The 26668-nt window shown below is 34.2% G+C and overlaps 1 protein-coding gene and 1 long non-coding RNA gene across 3 annotated transcripts; one reads left to right on the forward strand and one right to left on the reverse strand.

Annotated features, from left to right (window-relative positions):
• Nucleotides 1-9777: 9777 nt before the first annotated feature.
• On the forward strand, nucleotides 9778-26235 carry LOC104214657 (potassium channel SKOR-like). Of its 2 annotated transcripts, none has more exons than XM_070174281.1 (13): nucleotides 9778-10450; nucleotides 17777-18001; nucleotides 18274-18337; nucleotides 18837-19176; nucleotides 20415-20605; nucleotides 21766-21846; nucleotides 22525-22623; nucleotides 23005-23226; nucleotides 23355-23543; nucleotides 23917-23992; nucleotides 24073-24367; nucleotides 25332-25453; nucleotides 25801-26235. In XM_070174281.1, the coding sequence occupies exons 1-13, from the start codon at nucleotides 10218-10220 to the stop codon at nucleotides 26040-26042; spliced, it is 2379 nt and encodes a 792-aa protein (XP_070030382.1). In that variant the 5' UTR covers nucleotides 9778-10217; the 3' UTR covers nucleotides 26043-26235. The 2 variants fall into 2 exon arrangements, with proteins under 2 accessions (XP_070030382.1, XP_009762658.1); XM_009764356.2 differs by having other exon boundaries at nucleotides 9780-10450; nucleotides 20310-20605.
• LOC138891188 (uncharacterized) lies at nucleotides 25408-25804 on the reverse strand. Its single transcript, XR_011407514.1, has 2 exons — nucleotides 25673-25804; nucleotides 25408-25594 (listed from the first exon to the last, which is right to left on the reverse strand). It is a non-coding gene; the product is annotated as an uncharacterized lncRNA (long non-coding RNA).
• Nucleotides 26236-26668: the final 433 nt, after the last annotated feature.

A 26668-nucleotide genomic window follows, 5' to 3' on the forward strand; every position in this document is an offset into this window, starting at 1 on the left:
CCCGTGTTGCAATTAATCTTACAAAATACAAAAATAAGTACGCCGTGTGTAATCAGGCCGTAGTCCGGTTTTAAGAGAAAACTCACAAAAATACGCAGCTTTTACTCTAGGCTGTGGTTTAACCATTTTAAAATTCTATATATGTGTGTCATTTGTTGTAGGTGTTACCCAATATGTGTATAAGTTTATGTTAATTTTTTACATTGTTTTGGGAATTTTTGTTAATTTGTTGAATTAAAAGGGAAGGGAAAATCGGTTTGGGCCCAAGAAATAAAACAAAAATAGGCCCAAACCAGCACTCAAGTCCAGTTCAAATCCGGCCTGCCCAAGCACCAATTCAAACGACGTCGTTTCAGGTAAGTCGATCTGACTCTACCCCGGTCTCACTCCGACAGCGTACTATCCTAGACCTCTGTCTATCCCGACATTGATAGAATGGATAAGGATAGGGGGTCTATTGGGCAGAAGTCTAAACCCTTTGATCCAACGGTCCACATCCGCACCCGTAACCCGACCTGTTTAGCCGGTCTAACCCAACCCACCACTTAAACCCAAATGACCCCGTTCTAATGCCAAACGACCTCGTCTCACCCCTCACCATCAAATCCCAGCCGTTGAGATCAGATGATCTAACGGCCTGGATCCAATCCTCTACGCCGTATATAAACCTTCCCTCACACCCCACGCCCCCTATCCGAACCCCCCTTCACTCATCTCCTTCCCCAAGCCTTGAACCCCCAAACCCTAGCAGCCGCCCTGATATCCTTTTCACCAGAACCCGGCGGCATGAACGCCGGTGACCACCCCCTTCACACCCCTGAAACATCTAACCACCCTGAGCACGAATCCACTAACCATGTACCTCGAATCACCTCCCATCGTCTCGAATATGGATTTGAAGATTCGAGACAAAACTCGATTTATACCAAACCTCACCATCTTCGTACCAGACAATCCCTTGACCTCCCTTGTGACCAAACCAAGCTTGGTTTGGTCCGAATCTACCCACAACTCCTAAAAAACCAGATCTGAAGATCCAAAACCTAGAACACGAGTAGCCTTGGAATCCGGCCGGTCTTGACAGGGGTTTAAGGTCTAATAGACCTTAACCAAGGTGTTCTCATGTGAGAACACCCTGGTTAAAGTTTATTCGGCCTCAAATGGTCAAAGTTGAGTCAGATTTGGGTCAGTTTGGTTTAAACATTTTTCGGTAAGTTTTTCTTTTCCTTTTTGTTTTATTCAACTGCTAATTAAGTTGTTAGCATGCTTTGTTGTGATTGTTTGTTATTGTTTGATAGTTTTCTTAATTTCTTTCATCTCTGTCAAAGACCTTTTATTTGGTCGATTGTTTTCTGTGTATGCTCTGAATGTATTCTGTGGTATACATGATCGTCAATTAAATTAGTTGTCAAATGAGTTAATTCATATAGGCTCCCAGTGATTGAACAAAGTTGTCTGAAGTCATTCGGGACTCTGTACGTGTTGTTTACATGAACGATTGATTGTTATGTGTTACGATTAATATAGTCGAGTCGATGTATGTCGTCAATTAGTTTCAGTCATTAATGGTAACAACTTGATCCGTGTTGTTTATTGCTGCTGTGATCGTATTTGAATTCAATTAGGAACTGAGTGTGTTGCCTGAGATTTGTTCGAATTGAATCAAAAACATTTGAGGGTGTGTTATAGTTGCAGTCCAGGCTGTGTATTTTTTTATGGATAACATGTTCTCTTGGCTTAGACTGTGGGCAGCATGTGTATGATTAGCTTTAAGGAATTAAAATAATTGGAAAGCATGTGCTGTCAGATTATATTCCTGCTACCCATACTTTGGCTAAATAAATAAGGGATTAGGACACTTTAACAACAAAAAGAGAGAGGGGCTGTCAGGGATTTCATGGGAGTTTTGTTATTTAAAATAAGTGAGTGGAAAAACAACAGGGAGGGGGAATTCTGAGTTGTCCAGCAGGCTGTAAAGTGCTGAGGTTAGGCTATAAGAAGGGGGATTCTTTTGGGAGCCAGAAAAAGGAGGGGGTTCTTCTGGAAAAAAAAACTGAAAGAAAGAGACATAAATTCAGAGGATATTGTGACCAAACATTGTCTGTAAACTACATAAGAATTCACATTTGGTCAAGCTGTCTTGGCCAAGTTCTGTTGCTTGTCCTGATTGAGCTGCTTGTGATTGTTGAACTGCTGGTGTTGCTGCATTGAATACTTTGTTATTTCTGTTGGTTCGTTACTCTGGTTCTGGGATTGTTTGTTTGTTGCTCGACTGCTCTTGAGCTTCATCATTGTTGGTTGGTTGTTGTTGCTGTGTTGTTGCTGTGTGTCTGTTGTTGCTGTGTTTGTTGCAATACTACTCAGCTGATCATTCCTTTCTTCCCTTGCTTTCCTTACCAGGTACACAATTACACTACCAATGTAACTCGAAAGTTTGAGCAATGAGTATAAAAGAGAAGATCTGCAGATGTTTATATATACATAGACTATTATGTTAGGCCTCATGTAATGTATAATAGTTTACGTTCTTGTTTTGGACACTGGAGATAGTCCTCATGCCTAATAAATGTCAATATATGGTAGTCGGATGTTAGACTGTGTATATAGGTTGGTGATAAAAGTATGCCCAATGCAGTAGGTTGTACCTTAGATTTAGCTTAATGGTGTAGTATAATTCTGTAATGTATGCCAAGCATGAAAATCGTACACTAACTAGTTAAGTTCTTTCCCTTCTGAAAAACTGCTTCATATAACTGGTAAACCATGTTTTAAGACAAAGAACACAGAGCTTGCAATCTCAACCTCACGAAGGTCGAGCCCAGGTCGAAACAGACCAAGCAGGCCTGCATCGAACAAACAATGGCCCAGGTCTGGTCCATCACGCATGGGCTGGATTTGGGCCCTTAATTTTTGCTCGGCTGACTGTGTACGTGGCCGTGCTACTGATTTTGTGCAAGCACTCGGAATTCTGTTATAGATAACTTGCAAGCATGTAATTAACTAGGGCTATCTACTGTTTTCAATTAGTAGAGACAAACGCGACAAGAAAGGTAGTTGCTATAGGGTATCCTTTTAAAATAAGAACGAGATGAGCCTCGACAAAAGTAAAGAAAAACGCACAAATTGCGGGGCCCTCGTTAAATGTATATATATATATATTGAAGCATTCAGTCCCTAAGGTGGGTCGTTTAGCAAATCTCACGACCTCCCGGAATAATAACACGATAGTCTCTTTAAGTGCGTATTTAATAATTTTACCTTCTTGAATTCGGGTGCGCATTTATGTGACCCAAATCCAAATCTCGACGGATTCGAAATGTGTTTCTAATCACGGGTACATTGATTGTGACGTGGTTCGAGATGCGTGTCCATGACGTCGCAAATTCCTTTTAAAAAACAAGAATGAGACGAGCCTCGACAAACAAAATGTACAAAGGTTGCGGGGCCCTCTAATGTATGTATATATCAAAGTATTTAGTATTCGGGATGTGTCGTTTAACGAATTTTTACGACCTTCCTCAAAATAACAAGACGCTAGTTGCTTTAGGCGTGCCTTTAATAATTTATTTTCTTTAATTCGGGTGCACATTTATGTGACCCAAATCCAAATCTCAACCGAGTCGAGATATATCGATAGCCACGGGTGCATTGATGTAACGTGGTTCGAGATATGTTTTCACGACGTTGCAATTCTCGTAAAATAATAATAACGACAAAAGCGGTTAAAAGTTAAAATTTGCACATATGTTCAATTTGTATAAAATCAGATAATCAAGCCGAATACAACAGTTGAGCGACCGTGCTAGAACCACGGAATTCGGGAATGCCTAACACCTTCTCCCGGGTTAACAGAATTCCTTATCCGGATTTCTGGTACGCAGACTATAATATAGAGTCATTCTTTTCCTCGATTCGGGATTAAAATTGGTGACTTGGGACACCCTAAATCTCCCAAGTGGCGACTCTGAAATAATTAAACCAACCCCGTTTCGATTGACCTTGAAGGATTTATGAGATTTGTTAGAGATAATACATAGAATAATATGTAACTTGTATTTTGGCACATCTTCCTTAGTTTTTTTCCTTCTAATGGTGGTATTAGTACCTTGTTGTGCTCATTCCATTGGGGGAAGGATGACTAAGAAAGATATGCCATTTTTTGGTAATAAAATTTATTGCTTCTACCCATGAGCTTCTTTTCGCAATATTTCTTTGTCTATACTTAGAATTATTTATAAGCTACAATATATACATAATATACAATATATATACTACAAGAAAATATATAAGAGAATATATATACATAAGATACAATATAATATACTACAAGAAAATATATTATGCGAAAATATATACATAATATACAATATATATACTACAAGACAATATATTATGCGAACATATATACATAAGATACAATATATATACTACAAGAAAATATATTATGCAAATATATATACATAATATACAATACATATACTACAAGAAAATATATTATGCGAATATATATACATAAGATACAATATATATACTACAAGAAAATATATTATGCATGACAATTTAGTGTTTTACTATTGTTTTGTCATTTTCTTTTTCGTCAAGCACTTTAATAATTAGATATACATATATACTACATATATATTTTTAATATAGCCATGATACTGCAAGAAATTGTCTAAAAAAAAAAAAACCCCCGCTAGGCCCGCGAAGCCCACGAGCCCGACACGTTAAGCACAAGACCATGTGGGCTTAGGCCCGTCACGGGCCGGTTCCACCCATTGAGCCCACGAAGACCGGGACCGCCAGGCCCGGGACCGCCAGAGCCCAGGACCACGAAGCCCGGGACCGCGAGGCCCGGCCCGTTAGGCCCACTAAGGCCCGGGCCCGAGACAAAATACAGCATTACTATAATATGAACAACTCTAAGTTATGGGTAATGCAATAACATGAACAAAGAAGAAAAATATCAATTAAATTATTTCAGTAGTAGATGTATACGTAATGATAAGACTTATTTGATCTTTGAGAAGAGAAAGCTTTTAAAATATTAATGATCTCAGTCATACTATATAAATAAGATACACGTATTTAAAACCGTTATAATAGATAAAACCAAAAAATATAAACAATTGACATAATTTCGAGAAACAAAATAAAAAATTAAATATAACTTAAATTATTATATAGTTAATTTAAATGAAAATTTAAAGTCAAACTTCCATATAAATGAAATAATTATATAAAATTTCATAGTAGAGGGAATAATATGGGGGAGGGGGTATAAAGATAGTGTGGGTAAATTAATACTTTTAATTAATTTAAAAATAAATCTATATCTCCCGCTCAATTAGCATTTTCAGTTTTGAGAATCAAGACGTGTGATGTATGTGGTTTGGAGTCGAATACTTTTAAAATGATTCTCAGAAAGAGAATGGTCACATAAATATAGTTCGATTCTATCAATGTTTAAAGCAACTCCAATAATGTTGGAAGGGAATTGATCAACCATAAAATTACACAAGAATAAAGAAAATGATGACATACATTTATGTGGGGATAATGTTTTAAACTATGAATCGACTTAGACATCATCTGAACAAATGTCAATTGTGTTGTCTTACAGTAAAATTAATTATCCAATTCTTTATAATTTATTTTATATCTCAACTGTTTGGAAGCAATACATACATTTTTTTTAATTTTTCTATTAGTGCTAGCAGTTGCTATGCTAAATAGATAAGGGAGGATAGATTCTTCTCTAATGGCTTAGGTATGGACAATAATTTTTTAGCCCGTTGTTGATATTTATGTTCTCTCAAATTGTATGAGCTAATTGATTGAGCAACCGATGGGGTCGATATATATATATATATATATATATATATATATATATATATGTGTGTGTGTGTGTGTGTGTGTGTGTGTGTGTGTGTGTGTGTGTGTGTCAATTAGAATGAAATAGATTTGGATAGGGTAAATACATAGATGAATATAATTGCACTTTTTTGAATTGCTATTTACACAAAATAAAATGAATTACAAAAATCATAAGGTAAGATTCATTTAATTAAGAATTACATGTAAGAACTCATCTTTTTTTAGTACATGTGCATCGTAGAAGAAAAATATTTTGAAGTAGGTTAATATTTACTTAATTATAATATATTAATCTTAACTATATCCCAAAGGTATAATTTAAATTGTTAAAAATAAAGTGACTTTAATTGTGTGATTAAAATTGAGTTAACTAGCAAAATTAGTGAGTAAATTGCGATCCAGCTATTTTATAAGTTGGTAACTCCCAAAAGTTAGAATATATTGGTTGTTAATAAATTATCATGCATGTATATATTAATTTGTCATTGTATAATTTTCGGTTGGTAGAAGTTGATGTTGATGCGAGAATTTATAATGTTGAGATAATAATATAATATATTTTTATAATTTAAATTAGGCAGAATGACCTAAATGACACCTATACTTGTGCCACTTTGTCATGTCGATCCTCCTACTTCATTATTTTTTTATCGAGACACTTTAACTTGTTCAAAATCAATATTTTAAACCCATCTGACCGTTGACCAAGCACATGTAGCAAAATAATGGTTGAGCTGGACAAACTGGGTGTAATTCACGCGGATAAGGAGCATGAATATGAATATTTTGAACCGAAAATAATTAAAAGAAAAAGAAAAAAATCATTAAAATAAAAAGAAAAAAGAAAAAAGAAAAAAAAAGCAAAAGGGATATTCTGTTCCTCCCTCTTCGTCCCCCCCTTTCTCCTGTGCGCTTTTTATTCTTCTTTTCCCCACTCCCGTCTCCCCCCCCCCCACACACACACAGCACCCCCATTTTCGCCTCCCCCTGTACGCTAACAATAGGCTTGCTAATTGAATTAGCTTTCCGGGAGAGTTTCTCCACAAGTTTCTGCTGCTTTCTTGCCATATCAAGCTCCCCATTGGCTTTGAAGTCCACATCAATAGAAAACTTAAGAGAAAGGTCTTCAACATCTCTTAGTGATTCACTCATAGGTTCTTCAAGAGTTGGCTTCATGACCTCAAGACGATTAGCGGGGTGGCGATTCTGCAGTGTTGAACATGGGAGAGGTAATTCCGGTAGTGCTTTAGCCATGAGAAACGGTGGATATTTTTTGGGTCATTTTTACGGCACTCCAGCCATATGTTTTTGTCAACAACAAGCTTTAGAAAATCCCTTACTAAAAGTGGCCATTGCTGCTATCAAATACTAATTTTGTTCTATTTTCATTTAATTTTGACATTTCCTAGGAAGAAGAAATATGTGAATTTATTTTAGGGAAAGAGATGAGATGGAGGCATTGATTTTCTTTTTCTTTTTCTTTAAGAAAATAATATATAATAAATATTTTTAGTAGATAAAATATAAAAATGACGTGAAATATGATGTGTCATCCACGTCAAGCAAGTGAGATACACACACGGTCAGAGGGGTTTAAAATATTGATTTTGAACATGTTAAAGTGTCTGGATGAAAAAAAGTGAAGTAGGAGGACCGACATGACAAAGTGACACAAGTATAGGTGCCATTCTGCCTGTAAATTAAGATATTACTAAATGTATTTTTATTTGTTATTACTCTATATAATATGACTTCACCCAGTTTCAATATAGATGACATAGTTTGACTCGACATGGAATTTAAGAATGAAAACGAAAACTTTTGAAACTTATGATTCTAACAGTTTTGTGGGGCCATGATATTTGTATGAGTGTAAAAACTTCTCATAATATGTAAAATGAGTAAAATAAAAAGTTTAAAGTTAAATTATTTTCAAATACATAAATGTGTCATTCTTTTGGAACAGACTAATAAGAAAAATATTTTATGTAAATTGAAAGAGAAGAAGTATTTATTTTTGAATCATATTGTATTTTTATTTGTCTGTATCACCGACTACATATGGAGTTATAATATTTAAGTTTATGTCAATAGTTATTCATATAATTTGTTCTTTTTAATTTATAGAATTTAGGAGGATCATAATTATCCGCACATCGTGCGGGTACTAATACTAGTTGTTAATATAACCTAAGGCAATTTTTCCCTCAACTCGCTATAAAATGATGGTCATATCATTTTGCTCTTCCTCAATCTTCTTAATCTTGGTGCTATAATATATTTTTAGAAAATATAATTAGTTAGTATTTGTTTCATGACCAAGCCAACAATCAAACTGTTGCAATAAGTTTGATCTTCTTTTCCTGGATTGTTTTGTGAGCAACAATAACAATAATAGAATGCATTTAGTGTAATTTTATAAGTGGAGCCCGAGAAAAATAATGTCTACACATACCTTATCCCTATCTTGTCTGATAGAAAAGCTACGCTCAAAATCATATAATACTTTGGTGTTAAAGTTCCTGTCAATCTCATAATTAAAGTATCGGAAAATGTAATAGCCATCTTATAGTGTGGTTGATAAGTATGTGTATCAAGGTGTACACGTATCATAGTGTTTGCTGTGCATATCAAGAATGGATTTAGATATTGACTTTAGGTATAAACAATGTTTGCCGCAAATTAAGACAGGCCAAAATTTGAATAAAGGAGAAAGAAACATCTCTTGAAATTGACTTCTTGAAACCCAATTCTTGAAAAATAATCTGGAACATGGTTGTCATGACACAGCCTAGTTTTATTTATTAGGTTTTAGGTCATGGGACATTCCTACAACTAGTATAATTTAGCCATTAACCATGTTATTTGACCAATTCTTTGTTCATCACAAAATTCATCAAACGTTTGGTTTGCGATTCAGATAGCCGCAGCGCATGTGATTGTGTTTGTTGTACCCCACGAAGATAATCTATATAAAGGAATTTAAAAGGGTATAATTCCATGTGTCAAAGTTCAGCTTATAAATCATTTGCAGCCATATTTGTGACGATCATTGTGAGGTTATAGTGGTTAAGCGCAGATGGTTTTTAAGCGAAAATAAAATTAAAGTTGACTAGGAAAAGTGATAAAAATTAAAGTGATAAAGGAAAAGGGTTGAGCTAGCATATAGGATACAGGTTCGACCAAACTCAATAGCTTTGGTCTAAATTTTATATTTGTCTTAAAAATATATGTACAAATTATCAATTTAGCACCCAATAACTTAAACAAACAACAATTCCGAACCCATAAACTTCAAATCCTGATTCCACCTGTAAATGTGTAGATCATTTGAATGTAGTAGTTTTTGTATGATATTTTATGTATTCCTTTTTTTTTTTTTCATGTCGTGAGAGTGAGAAGTGATGGTAGACTAATGGCAATCTTCAAGTGGTGTTTTTGAGATTAGAGAAAATCAATTGTTACGGTGATAATTGATTTAAAGAGATGAAGAATGGTAACTGAGAAACATGCTGGTCAAATCTGAATTATTTAGCAAAAGTTTACGAGCAAAAGATTGATCATTTTCACTCGTAACAAGACTCACATGTTGAAAAACTCATTACAGAGGCAAATTGGGCATGTTTTTTGGTTTTCATCCGATGTTTGATATCCGTATTGGGGTTCGATTAAATCTGGATTCGCGCTGAAAAGTCCCAAAAATGAAGGATAAAGCGCTTTCTAACAAAGACAACTTTGAAAACTCAAACTCAAACCTATGATTAAAGATAAAATAGTATTTACCACTCTATCACATACATTTTCGTGCTCAAGCAAACATGCCACATAAAATATGATGGAGAAAGTATTAATTTATTTTTCTGTGGGAACAACTGTACTCTTATTACATCACATTCAGTACAACTGTATGGTATACACGTAACGCCAACTATTTTTAATTTTACTAGTTTAGATTATTTAAAAACGTATAGATAGAGAAATTAATAACTGCGGCAGAGTTTGAGTTTCATATAAATATCTCTTCCCTCCTCCTTCCCCTTTTCTCCAAAAAGTTCACCCTCTGCTAAAATCTCTGTCTGGATCTCAGGCTCGTCTATCTATAGCCATAGATTAGGCAATTTTCAGTTCTCAGGATATTTCTCTTTACTCCAAAGAACTTTCTAGATGTTCAATACAAGGACGATGATCGACATCAGTGATCAACTCATTTGATATATTACGAGGAAAATCGATTCCACTTCCTGCATATAAACAGAGAAAAATCACTTAGGTGAGTTTAGTGTGAGAAGAGAAGTGTAACGAACAGCGTGAGATCTGTGAATTTTGTAGTGCGGTTGAAGATGTCGATGATGAGGAGAGAAGTAGAGGAAGAGAGGAATATTAGTAGAAGAGATTCAGGCGCAGAGTATAAAATGGAGGATTTGACGAAATCGTCGAGAAGTAGTAGAAGATATGCGTTAATGGAGAAGGAGCTTGGACTGGACTCCAGTACTCACTCGAGGTTTAGCAGAGAAAACGTCATCAATGGCATCAAAGGCCTCTCTCAAGGTTCCGTTATTTATCCCGATGACCGGTACGCTCTCTCTCTCTCTTTAGTTTTTGAAAGAGACTGTAAATTGGAAGGGAAACGTAAAAGTTATGTTTCAGTAGCTTTGCAGAAAAAAACAATGGCGACTTGTTATTTTTGAGTGTCAGAGAAAATCATTTTCGTGTGAGAAAAGCGTAATCCCCGCCGAGGATTTTGCGTATTAGGTGTGCGAGGGACCTATGGGCATTCGAGGAGATTCATTGGGTTTAGGGAGAACATTCACCAATAGTTTGACTCTATAAGACTACTGGTGCTACTCATATTAATTATTTCATCTTCAAAGTTCCAGTTATATAAATACTACTCCCTCCTTCAGATGTTGTATTTTTAATATGTTCCATGACATACTTTTAAATTTAAAAATAATTTAATTTTAAAATCTTAATTTTATTTATTTTATTCTTAATGATAAGTTTTTATAATTACACAAATGTCATGGTCCCACAAAGTTATTACCCATTAAGCTTTTAAGATCAGAAGTTTCAAGAGTCTTCTTTTTTCCTTAAATTTTGTGCCGAGTCAAATTACTTCGTCTAAGTTGAAACGAATTGAGTATATATTAGTAATGCTTGACATTCTTCTATAAGTAAAAACCTAATACAAGCATAGAAGACATCTTCTATATGCAACACATTTTTCTTATTAGTTTGTTCCCAAAAAAACTAAATATTTCCGGATCGAAGAAGAGGCAAATCAAAATATGGTGCGGAAAAGTCCAAATCGATATGAATGGAAGATGCCTTTGGAACTCTTTTTTTTTTAAATTTGAAAATAAATTTTTTATTTACTCAATTTAACGAGAAGATTTTATAATCACACAAATTAAAGGACCCACAAAAGCTTTTAAGTATGAGTTTCAAAGTTTTTTTTTTCCTTAAATTTTGTACCGAATCAAACTACTACATATAAAATTGAATTGGAGGGAGCGCCAGGTTTTGCGTATATAATTTACTCCCCCTGTCCCCTTTGATAGTTCAGCTTTAACTTGATACTCTCTTGAAGAAATCATTTTCTCACTCTGTGGCTTGATCCAGAGTAAAGGGTCAAAGTTCTTATTTGACCAATTGGACATGGATTTTTAAAAAAAATTATGAAATAAAATTTATATATTTAGAAATTACATACAAAGTACGACAAAATCATAACAAATTATATTTTGAAATACTTATAAAACATTTAAGAAACTCATGGTCAAAGATGAACCTGGTAGACTCCCAAGTAGTAATGTAGACACATAAATTGAAATAGAGGAAGTACTCTGTGTTGCGTGTCCAATGAAATTAAAATTTCTACAAAAATATGTAATGCACTTAGACAAATTGCCAGAAAAACGTGTTTGAATAAATAAAATAACAATTCCTTATTTCATCTCATAAATTTGTTGTTGCATTACTTGTCATAATTATCAGATTATTTTTACTGCAGTAATATCATTATCAAGAAGGCTATATTAATTTAATATTGATAATTAAGGATTAGGCTAATAATGTTTTGGGAATTAAAACGTCCGTTTAGAATTTTACGATTATGCGATTTCTTTAATTTTTGTTGAAATATAAAAATATCTATATATATGACCTAACTAGAGGAAGTCCGTCAACTTGGCTAACGAAACGTGTCACAGTAAGAAATTACAAACAGAAGCCGAGTAAATCACCAATATGTATATCTTCGAGATAATTTTATCCATGGTCATTGAACTTTTGTGTTTGTTATCCAAAAATCACTTTTCTTTTTTTGGTTACGTAAAAATCATTCAATTTTGTGTTCATTACACAAAAATCACTTTTCTTTCTTTTGTTACACAAAAATCATTTTACATTACTGTAGTTATCACAAAAGTCACATTTTTACTTAAAAGTCTATTATGCCCTTAATATTATATAAACATTCATATTTATGCATTACCTTCTATATTATATACTATATAATATATTTTTTTACTATATATTTTATTTATAGATAAAATAATTTAATATTATTTTATTTATTAGTTTTATAATATATTCGTATATGTAATTTTTTCTTAACGTTAATTTTCAAGATATATTAGTAGCGTTATCAAAACAACCTTTTTTTTCCAGCAATTATTTTTTGAATTTAATTGACCGACCAAAGTTGGTCTGTAATTACCGACCAACTTTGGTCGATATTCCCTTCCGACCTTCAAAATACCAACCACACGTTAATGGACGCGTTTTGGACAGTTATTGGTCATTACCGACCAACTTTGATTATTTTTTTGGACGGATTTTCCCAAATTTCTAGTAATAAAATTTCCTAAATAACCATTGCCATGGTAAATACCCAAGAAAATATCCCCAGCTAAATTCGCATGTAGTAACTAGGGATTTTCCTTGAGAGTAACATATGATTTTTTTCTCATTTTCTTGTTTGTTTACCTGCAGATTTTCTCACAAAAATGTATTTGCCAATTTATTTCTCTACTAATATATATAAAAGTTACTGACAAATTTAATAACGCTACTAATATATTTTGAAAATTAATGTTAAGAAAAAAATTAAATATACGAATATATTTTAAAAATAATAAATAAAATAATATTAAGTTATTTTATTTATAAATAAACTACATAGTTAAAAATATATTATATAGTATATAATATAGAAGGTATCACATAAATATGAAGGTTTATATAATATCAAGGGCACAATAGACTTTTCAAGTAAAAATGTGACTTTTGTGATAACTAAAGCAAAGTAAACTGATTTTGTGTAACAAAAAAAAGAAAAGTAATTTTTATGTAGTGAACATAAAGTTGAATGATTTTTACGTAACAAAAAAATATGACTTTTGAGTAACAAACACGAAAATTCAATGACTATGGATAAAATTAACTCATATATCTTGTGGCCATGAATTTGGTTCCCCCTCTATCAAGTTTTGTCGTTTGGACCTTTGGTCCTTTAAATTCTTACTCGTATACCTTTTGTTTTGGATTGCCTAATCCATTTATCACCATCAAAATACAGACTAATCTTCGCATATCATGTGATAATACACGATGCATTTAAGGGCTTAATTGTTGTTAACACTTTTTTTTTTTTTTTAAAAAAGCTAGGAGAAAAAGAAGAAGACTTTTATATAAGCTACCTGCCTGCCTCTCCTCCTATCATGTTACAACTGCACCTGAAAGCAACATTTATGAATTGTCATTTATCAGCCGTTCTTTTTTTGTTTCCTTTTTTCTTTTATATTTTCAATTGATTTTTTTTTCATTCTATTTTTTTTTTAATATTTCTATTAACGGAAATGGGTCTGATATATCCCTTTACTTTATTTTATTGTTCAATCATGTCCCCCGTTATACTTTCCGTCCAGAATTACCCCTACCGTCCGTCAAAGTTCTATATTTGCCCATACTTTAACGGTTAGGACACGTGGCACATTCTGAATGAAAGACCTAACCAACTCATAAATTAAACCAACCCGACCCTTTCCTTTGCCCCGGATTAAAAGTTTTTATTTAAGAGAAGTTTGGGAAAAAATTAAAAGAGGAAAAACGAGCATGCGGATCATGGGTTCTAGCTTGTTTTGGAGTTTTTTTGTTTTTGAGTTGGTTCTTCCATTCAGAATGTGCCACGTGTCCCAACCGTTAAAATAGTGACAAATATAGAACTTTGATGGACGGTAGGAGTAAATCTGAACGGAAAGTATAACGGGGGACATGATTGAACAATAAAACAAAGTAGAGGGATATATCAGATCCTTTTCAGTTATATTAATTTATTTGTTAGTGTTCATATGTAATTTAACCTACCACTGATTTATGAAACAACTATTTTAAATTTAATTAAGGGTCCTACTCCAGTGTAGTCACCTTTCTTAGACTTCTCAAGTAGTAGCTTTTGTGAGTTTGGTTCGATTGGATCTAGACTTACGAAACTTGAAGACAAAAAAATAATCGTTGAGAGGCTCCACCTGCACTCTTATGTATACATTGCTACATGTGAAAATGCTGGAGTTAGGTGGGATTGTACAAGTATGATGATTATTCAACAAATTGTTAATACAGATTGATTTTCATACATAACCATGCAAAGATTTTTTGCGCTAGTCAAGTTCAAGAGGTCCATTTCATAATAACTTCTATAGTACGTCTTGATTGGTAATTTGAAGGGAAAAAATGGCAAGTTAGTTGCTAAAACCAATTATAGAATGCTAATAGAATAAATTGTCCCTTTTGGTGATATGAGCGTATTGTTGTTTGTGTTATTTCATCCATTCATATTTAACTGTTTATAGTATTTCATAAATAGTTGAAAAATATGTACGGTGATAATTTTAGGTTGTATAATTCTATAAAGAATTGCTTTTATTTCGACTAGCAGATCCGGAGTTTAAGTGGGCGTTTGGACATAAGAATTGTAAAATTCTATAAAAAAAAAGTGAATTTTTTTTCAAGTGAAATGGTATTTGAAAATTAGAGTTGTGTTTGGACATGAATATAATTTTGGGTTGTTTTTAAATTTTTGTGAGTGATCTGAGTGAAAATATTTTGAAAACAGTTTTTTGGAGTTTTTCAATTTTTCGAAAAATTTCAAAATTCATCTTCAACTGAAAATTGAAAATTTTATGGCTAAACATTAATTTCGAAAAAAGTAATTTTTTTCGAAAAAAGTAAATTTTTTTTTTTGAAAAAAGTAAAAAAATATTAATTGTGTCCAAACAGGCTCTAAGTAAGATTTGAGGGGAGGAGGGAGAAAAAAAGGAGAAAAGTAGCAACAAGATAAATAAGAGAAATCAGAAAAAAGAAGCAGAAGATCACGAGATTTATGGACTAGAAGAAAAGAAGAGCTGCTAGTGGGTTGACAGGGTGGAATATTGTGGATTGCATTGCTGCTTAGAGTTGGGACTGTAAAGTCTGACATGAAAGCATTGTGCGCAATCAATGGCGTTAAGTTTAATTATTAGTGGCGTTACAAAAATTAAATTTACAAAGAAACATCATAGTAATAAAAGCTGAATTTAACTTATTTTACACCTATCCTTAGGGTAGGGGTTTATCGGCCCGGTAATTTAAAAAAAGTATTATATGTATATATGTATATATATCTTAAATAATATGTATATATATTTTGATTCGAGACTCAAAGTTTAAACAATTGCATTGGTTGTTGGGAAGTATAACTTGACTTTAGTGCGCTTGCCGGAGTTTGGTTCTTGCTACAACATTTTATTCGATAGTGCTACCGCTGCTTTCAAATCTTAGGGCTGCCTCTGTATACACTCACACTGTAAATAAAATTTGCCTATTAGTACAGATTAACATGTTGTAGTGGACAACAAGTTTTATATTTCAGACACTAATTTTATTTTTTACGAATGATTACATATTATTATCTTTTAGATAGAAATGTATTAACTCATAAAGTGAAATGTGTTAACTGTTATTAATCTGTATTCGAAAAATATATTCAAAAACCAGTAGCAACATAAAAGCAGAAATGTAGAAGAACAGAAAATTAATCTGAGCCCACTGAATTCACAGTATTTTCTTAAGGAACTTAATCCCCTCATAGTACCCGAGATTTAGGATTATTTTCTCCCAGAATAGAATGGATTGCCCTCGCTGGTATAACGATACTTCAAACCCCAGTGAGGCAGTGACCAATGAACTCAAAGATCAATAGCAAATCACAATTACTGCTTTCTTTATGTTAAAAAAACAATGCTGAAGGAAGAAGGAGAAATCAAAATTTTCGTAAGAAAAATCAATCAATCAGGTCATTTGACCGAAGCTGAGCCAAGCGATGACGACGACTAGGGGTGTTCATGGTTCGGTTTGGATCGGTTTTTCCCTAAAAAGAATCCAAATCAAGTAAGTCGGTTTTTCAAATATTAGAACCAAACCAAACCAATTAAGTCAGTTTTTTCTCGATTCGATTTATGTCGGATTTTTGTTTTTTTCTGTTATTTTTCAATTTTTTTCTTAAATATAAGACATACACTACCAAACACATATTTCGGCGACCACATTTTTAACGTAACACTATCAAATCAATTGCCCTTTGAGAAATCTATTATTTACCAAGATATATTGATGATAATTGAATTAAATAGTGACGAATAATTTAAGGACTCAATTAAAAATATATTATTTTTAACATGAAATAGATTCTTACACTTAACAAAAGAAAACTATCAATCAAACTAGAATGTAAAGGTAAAAAACTGTACTAAAAGTGCAAACGATTAACATTTACTATAAAATTTTTGAAACTTTGTATAAAAGTATACATATATATAGGTGTAATTCTAAATTTAAAATAGCTACTCCTATATTCGGTTTGGTTCGATTTTTTTTTTATTAAAACCAAACCAAACCAAATTTGATCGGTTTTTAAATTTCAAAACCAAAACCAAACCAAACCAAAAAGTATCGATTTTTCTGGTCTGTTTGGTTCGGTTTTTCGGATTTTTATGAACACCCCTAACAACGACGACACGAGGCTTGCCTTCTTCTCAACTCTTTAAGAGTTAGAAGAAGTGCAATTGTATATATACTCATCAAAACTATTTTTCTCCTCCAATATGGGACAATGCCCCTTTTTAAAGAGGGAAATTCAAAATTTTCATTTTCTCTTTATTTTCCATTCACTCTATTTTAAGATTTCGAGTCTACCCAAGAGCAAGGTGGGAAGTTCTTGGAGGTAAGGATGCCGAGGGTCTATTTGAAAACAGTCTCTCTACCCCAGAGTAGGGGTAAGGTCTGCGTACACACTACCCTCCCCAGACCCCACTAAGTGGGATTATACTGGGTTGTTGTTGTTGTTGTTGTTGTACTCTATTTTAAGATTTCACAAGGTTAAACCCAACATTTGATAATTTTTACAAATAACTCTCATTTTACTCTTTGTAATAGTACATCATTCAATAATGGAAAGAAAATTATAAAAGTTTTTATTTTCATCAGTTGCTTTCTCTATTCTAGTACTCCTTCCATTCCAATTTATATAAATCTGTTTGATTGGATACGAAGTTTAAGAAAAAATAAAGACTTTTGAAATTTGTGATCCTAAGCAAGTCAAACAGGGGCCTACATTATTTGTGTGGTTATAAAAGTTTATCATTAAGGGTAGAATTGTAAATTTAAGCTAAATTGTTACCAAATTAAGAAACGGGTCATTCTTTTTGGAACGGACAAAAAAAAAATAGTTTCGCATAAACCCAAATAGAGGGAGTATTATTTTAGCGCCAAAAGTGGTTTCATATCTCTTACCTCCTTTAAGCCTCGGGGAAAATTTCTTTGACATTTCAAACTGATAATCTAGAAAAACTTGATGCAGGTGGTACAAGATATGGGAGAAGTTTATCCTGATTTGGGCGATTTATTCATCTTTTTTTACTCCAATGGAGTTTGCATTCTTCAAGGGATTGCCCAGGAAGCTTTTTCTCTTAGACATTTGTGGCCAAATAGCTTTTCTTGTCGACATAGTCGTGCAATTCTTTGTAGCTTACAGAGATAGTCAGACATACAAGATGGTGCATAAACGAACCCCTATTGCTCTTCGGTCAGTCCCCTTTCCCCTCATGCTTTACTATTTTGCACAAAGATAGTGACGAATTCTACCATCGTTTCGCAGGTTGGACAGAACCTAGTGTTTCATGGTCGAATCTAGTATATACGTGTTAAAAACAAGTATAGATAAAGTTATATAAACATTTCAGAATCGATCCTATAGTTTCAAAACTCTCTGCGTCTAAATTCTGAATCCACCACCGAGGAGGGATGCAACAGAAGGTATGCCTTTTAAGTAGTTTAGCTGATCTTCTCTCGTTGCAGGTACTTGAAAACTCATTTTATCTTGGATTTTCTCAGTTGCATGCCGTGGGATAACATTTATAAGGTGCACTTTTTAATTCCCTAGCACCATTTAATCAGTCAATCTTTTACTTAATCTTGGACATCCACCAGATGTTCTAGAAAATGCAAAGCAAACCAGTATTTGGCAGTTATTAGAGAATATGACGATGATGAACAATAGGGAGGACTAAACTGCTGTTTGGTGACATTCATTTAAATATGCTCATCTCTCCATAGCTTGTAAATGTAAGCATCCATTCTTGAGAGGCTCAGAGGCATAACTCTACTTAAATAAATTGATAAGCTCACTTGTCTTAATATGCTCCTCTCTCCATTAACTTCCATGCAACCTAGTAAAGAGAAACTTGCTTTCTTGTCAGCAAGACAATGGAGTGGAAGCTCTTTTTTTCTACTTTATTTCCTATTAGTTATACTCTTGGCCAAGACCAAAATTTTAAATGAACTGATACCTGCATTTCATGTTAGATACTTGGTTCAAGTAGTGCTTTTTAAACTAACGCTGTTCCATTTGAAATAATCAGGCTGCTGGCAAAAAAGAGGGATTGAGATACCTTTTATGGATTAGGTTAAGCAGGGTGCGCCGAGTCAATGACTTTTTTCAGAAGATGGAGAAAGATATTCGGATCAATTATCTCTTCACTAGGATATTAAAACTTATCGTTGTTGAACTCTATTGCACGCATACAGCAGCTTGCATCTTTTACTTTTTGGCTACTACTCTGCCTGAAGAGAAAGAAGGTTACACATGGATTGGGAGTTTGACCCTGGGAGACTACAGTTATTCACACTTTAGAGAGATTGATCTCTGGAGGCGATACATCACTTCTCTGTATTTTGCCATTGTCACTATGGCAACTGTGGGTATGTCTATTGCTTCCTTTCAAGTTTCACTGTCCCAGTTCTAAAACGGAGGGTGCAGACATTTTTCATGCAAAGAAACTTCTTATTTTGTGTCATATGATATAAGTTGTCTCTAGATTTCATTTGACAATTATAAAGGTCTCAAACCCCGAAGTTGAAGTTCAACATGTGGCAGTTTCCATCCAAGACTAGAACTGAAACCTTTGCCCTCCAATTTGTGTTCATTTTATCTTCTATGGATTAGATTAAGTTTAGAATATAAGTACCTGAATCGGATGTCTGAATCATAGAAGTATCTTCAAGTGCAGGTCTAAAATAGTACAAAGTAATATGGTTTAGTTGACAGTGGTAGTGCTTGTTATGGCTTTTCAATCTATTCTAATCCCCTAAAGCGAGCTCTAACCTTTATACATTTAGATTTGCCTAAATAATCATTCTTTTCCAATTGATCCACTATTTATGCATGTTTTGAGCTTATCAACGAAACTGAAAGCGTGACACCCGGTGGATCTCAAAATATGCCTGTTTCCTTTCTGTTTCCGAGATGTCCTGTTATCTTTATTTACAAATAATCAATTTGGCAGCGTTAAGCTGAGTAGTCATAAAAATTGAATGATTTTACGTGCACATCAAGTTATCACTAATATCATGCATGACATCTTTTCCACATCCCCTCCCCAGAACCAAAGAAAAAGATAATAGAGAAAATAGGTAACAAAAAAATAGGAAGATAGAATAGATACTGTTGAAGATGGATAAATATAGATATTCATAAATTGGTATTACTTTAAAAAGTTTTGGAGTTAATACAATAGATACTGTTGAAGATGGATAAATATAGATATTCATAAATTGGTATCATTGTAAAAGGTTTTGGTATTAACATAGTGATTTATTTTGGTGTTTTGGGTAATAGGAATAATATAACCAGAAGAAATTATTTGAAGACTATATAAAAAGAAGTCGTTTGTTTTGGAAAAAAATCATACATTTTGAAGGAAGATTTCTTTTCTTTCGTAATGCTTAGTATTAATTTGAACATTCTCTTCCTAACTCATGGCACTCTTTTTATACCTTTTCTGGATATGCAATCACATCCTACTAATAGTAGAAGGTGTCTTTCGGTCCTACAGGCTACGGTGACATACATGCAGTCAATCTGAGGGAAATGATATTTGTTATGATTTATGTCTCTTTTGACATGATTCTTGGTGCTTATTTGATCGGTAATATGACAGCACTGATTGTCAAGGGATCAAAAACCGTCCGATACAGGGATAAAATGACAGATCTTATGAACTATATGAACAGAAATAGACTCGGAAGAGATATTCGTACTCAAATTAAAGATCACTTGCGATTACAATATGAAAGCGCTTACACTGATGCAGCTGTTCTTCAGGACCTTCCCATCTCAATCCGAGCTAAGGTAAATAAACAAAAGGAAAAATCTCCATGTAACTCATTGTTTGCATGGCTCTATGTTCACTAAATTTCCTGTACTCTGAAACATTAGAATCGGCTATTTGAATTCTTTGAATTGCTTGGTTTCTTTTCTGTTTTCCTCAGTTTACGGTGCTATAAAACCATACGAGTTAATTACCAGTTAGTTTTCCGTTGTTACACAGAGAATAATAGGTAGTATGTAAAAGAAAGTGACGGGTCTATAACTTAGATGTCGTGGGTTCTGAAATATAATGATTTCGTCTAATGTTGCTTTTTCTCTCCCTGACACACACAAATAAATTTATACACATGTGGTAGGGCATTTGTTACACCATTAGTGCAGGTCACTACTTATGTGAGAAGGAATTCACTACTGTAGGACGGTTTTCAGTTCCGTAATTCTTGTTGCCAGAGATCATTCATTAGTAAAACAATTATCTGGTTATGCTGTTTTGGGATTTGTTAATAGGGTTTGAGCAGAGTGAGACTAGCCAGTTAGGAGTTAGTCTTAGGATGCTATTGGTCAGCTACTGATGCAAGGCTTTATCTGTTGGATATTATCATACCTTCCATCTTTTTCGTATTTCCTATATTTCTTATATTGCTGTTATTTTGTTATTTTATGTTATGTTATGTTATTTTATTATGAGTCTATTGATAGTACTAATATATCGTCTCTTGTTGCTTTCTTGAGCCGAGGGTCTCCTGGAAACAACCTCTCTGCCCCTCGAGGTAGGGATAAGGTGTGCGTACATATTACCCTCCCCAGATCCCACTTGTGGGATTATACTGTGCCGTTGTTGTTGTTGTTGTTGTTGTTGTTGTTGTTGTTGTTGTTGTTGTTGTTGTTGTTGTTGTGGTTTGAGCAGAAAGCTTTAGTTTTTCCAAACCCACAGGGCAGAAAAAATCACTCCCTGACTTTAAAAGAAGCAAGATCAATATACACGAATTTGTTTTTGAGTGGGTGGGTGGGTTATTCACTTGGAAATTTCTTTTGTTGTCAAAAAGCACGTTAACCATCTTTGTTAGCGCTTCTAGAGTTCACATTCTTTCTTGTATTTTATTTTGACCTTTCCTTCTCATTGCTGATGCATATAACATTCCTTCAGTAATACTGTGACTAAAACTTGAACATTTTCGCAGATATCCCAGACGTTATATCAGTCTTGCATTGAAAATATTCCTCTTTTCAGGGACTGCTCCTCAGAATTCATAAGTCAAATTGTAAGTTACTTTGTCAATGATTGTTTATTTAATCTCAAAACAGTGTTTCTATCCTCTCTTTTCTGAAGAGGTCTGTTCTATTTTCACTCTAATTGAGATTCATGACTATATGAGATATTTTGCCACACCTCTAGAAAATGATGGCTTATAAAGATCCTCATCACTTGCTATGCTGATCCTAGTGAAGCAGAAAAGAATAGAAGACCCACACCATATGTTCCACAATGAGCCAGCTATTAATCTAACATCCGGTCTTTGCTCATGTTCTGAATTACATAAGCGGCTTACATAAGACATCTTTATTTCAAGTTTGCCTGCTTAATTAAATTGTATTGCAGTTCGTACTTCTTCAATGTGCTTAATGCGTTTTACCTGTTTTAAGAATCCCCTAGGGCAGCAAGGTTGGGATCCTAGGTTGATAAGACATTTGTAGAAATGGTCCTTGGTAAGTTTATGTGTGTTTTCTGCATGTAGATACGATTTTCTGCCTATTCGACCTGCATTGTAACACTCCGCTAAATTTGAAACAATTTGACATGCATGCTTCTTCTCTCTACTCTTCATGTATATCTTTGAATGCTTGCCTCATGCCTTTCTGTTTGATTATTACTGGGCCCAGTTAATTAAGATAAATCTAGAGCTGAGTGGGAATTACTGATTTTTGTGATAAATTTTCAGGTAACTAGAGTGTGTGAAGAATTTTTCCTTCCAGGAGAAGTGATCATGGAACAGGGGCATGTGGTAGACCAACTTTATTTTGTCTGTCATGGTGTTCTGGTACATTACTCTACTATTATTATTGCTGCTTATTATTTTCTATTGTGCGACATTTTACGTTATAATAATAAGCCTATATTCTTTTATCGCCTTAGAAAATATATATTCTACCATACGTTAGCTTGGGTTTCCAAACCATATTAATATCACTAGTTCTGTATCTATTATGGACTTGGTTCCAGAACTGCAGCTAGGAAATTGTTAGACTGCGATGATGTGATCAAAAACTCTAGAAAAGGAGAGAAAATAGCAAGTCACTGGTTTCTAGCTTTCCATTGCTCCAAAATTTTTGCAAATCTTACAGCTGCTGACTTATCTATTCATGTTTGGCGTCGAGTTGCAGCTAATAGTTTGAGACTTATTGTGGTTATCTTGGTCCAGGAGGAAATTGGTATAGGGAATGATGGGTCAGAAGAGAGAGTAGCACTTCTTGAGCCAAATAGCTCGTTTGGGGAAATATCCATTCTTTGCAACATTCCACAACCATATACTGTCCGTGTGTGTGAACTATGCAGACTCATACGGATTGATAAGCAATCATTTTCAAATATTTTGGAGATCTATTTTCATGACGGGAGAAGAATTTTGACTAACTTATTAGAGGTAATCTGTCTTGGGTGGCATGCCGTTCTCGACCCTTACTAATTGTATTTCTCCTTTTGGGCATTAACTGCTTTTGCATTAGAAATGCTTATGGACTCAAAAGGCCTAAAAGCGGTCTTAACTGACAGGGAAAAGATTCTGATCTTCGTGTGAAGCAAGTGGAGTCAGATATAACATTCCATATTGGGAAACAAGAGGCTGAGCTTGCTTTGAAAGTGAATAGTGCAGCTTATCATGGTGATTTGCACCAGCTGAAGGGTCTGATCCGAGCTGGAGCTGATCCCAACAAGAAAGATTATGATGGAAGATCTCCTTTGGTATGGGTCTCGCCAAAGGAAACATATATTATTTCTGTTCCATTACTTCTTCTCAATTTTCTGACGAGTTGTTTATTTTACAAAAAGTTTGTCATGAGTTGCTATTGTCAGTTCATGAGTGGGATTTTCTTTTTGTTCATAATCAGTTTTGTTTCCAAGCTCATGAATTTCTTTCTTGGGTGTGCAAATTTGTAAATCATAGAGCACGGTTTGGAAGGATTCTCCTTTAAGGAATATGGGTTATTAAGTTTCAGGTGCTTGTTATCAAAATACTGATTCTGTCTTTAAGAAAAATAAGCAAACCAAATGAGTCTAAAATAAGGCTGAAGATAGAGTGAAAAAATATTCCTAATCAAGGTTTTGTTACGAACAGCATCTTGCAGCGTCCAGAGGATATGAAGACATCTCTCTTTTCCTTATCCAAGAAGGTGTCGATCTCAATGCTTCAGGTAAGTTTTACAAACTGTATTTCACCTGTGAACTTCCTTCTTCTCAAATATAATTGTAACTCATGCTCTTCTCCAAATAGACAACTTTGATACCACACCGCTGTTTGAAGCTATCAAGAATGGACACGATCGTGTTGCTTCATTACTTGTTAAGGAAGGTGCTTTCTTGAAGATCGAAAATGCTGGTAGTTTTTTGTGTATGTTGGTTGCAAAGGGGGATTCGGATCTACTACGAAGGCTGTTGTCCAATGGTATTGATCCAAACTCCAAAGACTATGATCACCGAACACCACTCCATGTAGCGGCTTCTCAAGGATTATTCGCGATGGCGAGATTGCTTCTGGGAGCTGGTGCTTCTGTTTTCTCGAAAGACAGGTACCAGTTAAATCTTTATTGCTACATTATTGAAGTCACTTCTTAAGATCAGTATGGAATCTTTAGTTTAGAGCAAGCTACCTTTTGTCATAAACATAAGGTAGACTTACGTGCTTAACTTGTTGGGAAACATGAACGTTACTTTATATTGTTGCTATCAGTATTTGAAAATTCTTCAAGAGAGTAATTTTTTCCTGTTGATTGTTGAATCTTGCATCCGGGTCCAAATGTAGTGAAATGGATAGTGCGAATTCATATAGCCAACCCCAACTAACTTGGGAGTTGGGAGTGAGGCATAATTATGTTCTTGAATCTTGCATCCTTTAACCTATCAATTTTTCTTCTTCTTTTTTCCAAATCGCCTTTTTACATATGATGAGAAATTTTACTCTTGCTATTTTTTGATTTATAGCATAGTAATGCCAAATCAATTTGAGATTCATGCTTTTAAAATTAACTGCTTCAATTCCAGGCTTTTGAAAACTGATAGATTTTCTAATCACTAATCGGTGAATTCGTAAGTTACACTATTTGCTTTTCGTATTTTTCCTGTCATCGACATAACGAGATAGAGACGAATCAAGAATGTGAATGAATTCTCAAACATGAGGAAAGATCCCAACACAATTTTCTTGAGATTAAACCTGTTATAAAAATATCTCTTTGAGGACCTAGGAGAACTTGTTGTTAAGTCCATCATGGTTCAATCTCAAAATGCCTTGAATTGTACATGATCAGTGGAGACATGGGGTAGTTTTACTTCTGAATTGAGCTTATTAGATTCTTAGTCAATTCTTCTCCTGAGCTTGGTGTAGTTTTTTTCCGTCAAGTTTTAAGGCTAATCGAGTTATCGAGGTGAATCATCGTGGTTGCTCTTTCAGAACTTTAGTACATGGTACTAGCTGAATTGTGCATACATGTACCAGTTAGCCACTTAAAACTAAGGGAACTTGTTATGTTGCAGATGGGGAAATACTCCATTTGATGAAGCTAGACTAAGTGGAAACAATCAATTGACCAAGCTTCTGGAAGAAGCAAAATCAGCTCAGATATCGGAATTCCCTATTGCTCCACACGAGATCTCAGGTATTACAGAAGCAACACTTTCACCAAGTACAGTGGAAAATATTATATTTAGGAGTTTATAATAATACCCTTTATGTGGTACCGCTGCTTATTTGATCTGGGAGACTCCGTTGCTCCACTTGCTCCCCCTTTATTACTCACCTAAAACAAAGACCAAAAAGCATGAAAAAGTGACTTGAAGAGGAACAAGACAAGGGTTAACTGAATATTCATTGTTACCTGTGGTCATCAATTATTACTCTTCTCCCAAAAGCTGAATAACGGGGCTACAACTTCTTTTATTAGCTACATTTTTCTATTAGCTAAACTTTTTTAAGCCCGCTAACCATATAATCTGTGTATAACAGAAAAAATGCACCCACAGAAGTGTACTGTGTTTCCTTTCCACCCATGGGAGCCCAAGGATCTCAGGAAACATGGTGTTGTACTGTGGATACCTAAGAGTATGGAAGAGCTCATTACTACAGCATCGGAACAACTCAACTTTCCATCTGGCTCTTGTATTTTATCAGAAGATGCAGGTAAAATTCTTGATATAGGTTTGATTTCTGATGGTCAGAAGTTGTACTTGATCAGTGAAACAACTTGAGAATACCTCGTCTATATATAGTTACACCCTGTGTAGCTTTGGGGTTTGTATATATATTGTCAACCAAGTTGAAGATGAAACGAAAAAATCTCTTGTAGTTACTCACTGCTTTGAGTGATGATTTTGCAAATGAGATGTAAACCCACTGTATCAGTTTATGCTTCTTGTTATTTGTAGTGTTTTGGTACTTGTACCTTGCATTAGCAATTTCTGTTGTTGTAAGTTAAATCTACATTTTCGGCAGAAACCAGTCTTTGGGGCAGGATTCTGCCATTACTGCAACGTGTCGCTCTATTTGTCCAAAACATGAGCTTAATTAGACTCCATCTTCTGGCTGACATTTTTCTATTTACTCAAATTCATTTAGAATGAACCGAGTGGACAGTAAGAAAATTATCACAAATAAGCTCTCAAAGAGATCTTATATTCACTCTATTGAGATTAACATTGATTCAACATGACTGTCTTCTAAAATGATCTTATATTCACCCTGTTAACATTTATAGGTTGAATCAACATGATCTTGACTTGATCAAAACAAAAATGTTTTAAACACATGGGTTGAAATATGTGGCCACACTATGAAAGTGATGGTTAGATGATTAATAGGCAAAACCATATGCTAT

The sequence above is a fragment of the Nicotiana sylvestris genome, chromosome 5, assembly GCF_000393655.2.
Source record: "Nicotiana sylvestris chromosome 5, ASM39365v2, whole genome shotgun sequence".
Classification (NCBI taxonomy): Eukaryota; Viridiplantae; Streptophyta; class Magnoliopsida; order Solanales; family Solanaceae; genus Nicotiana; species Nicotiana sylvestris.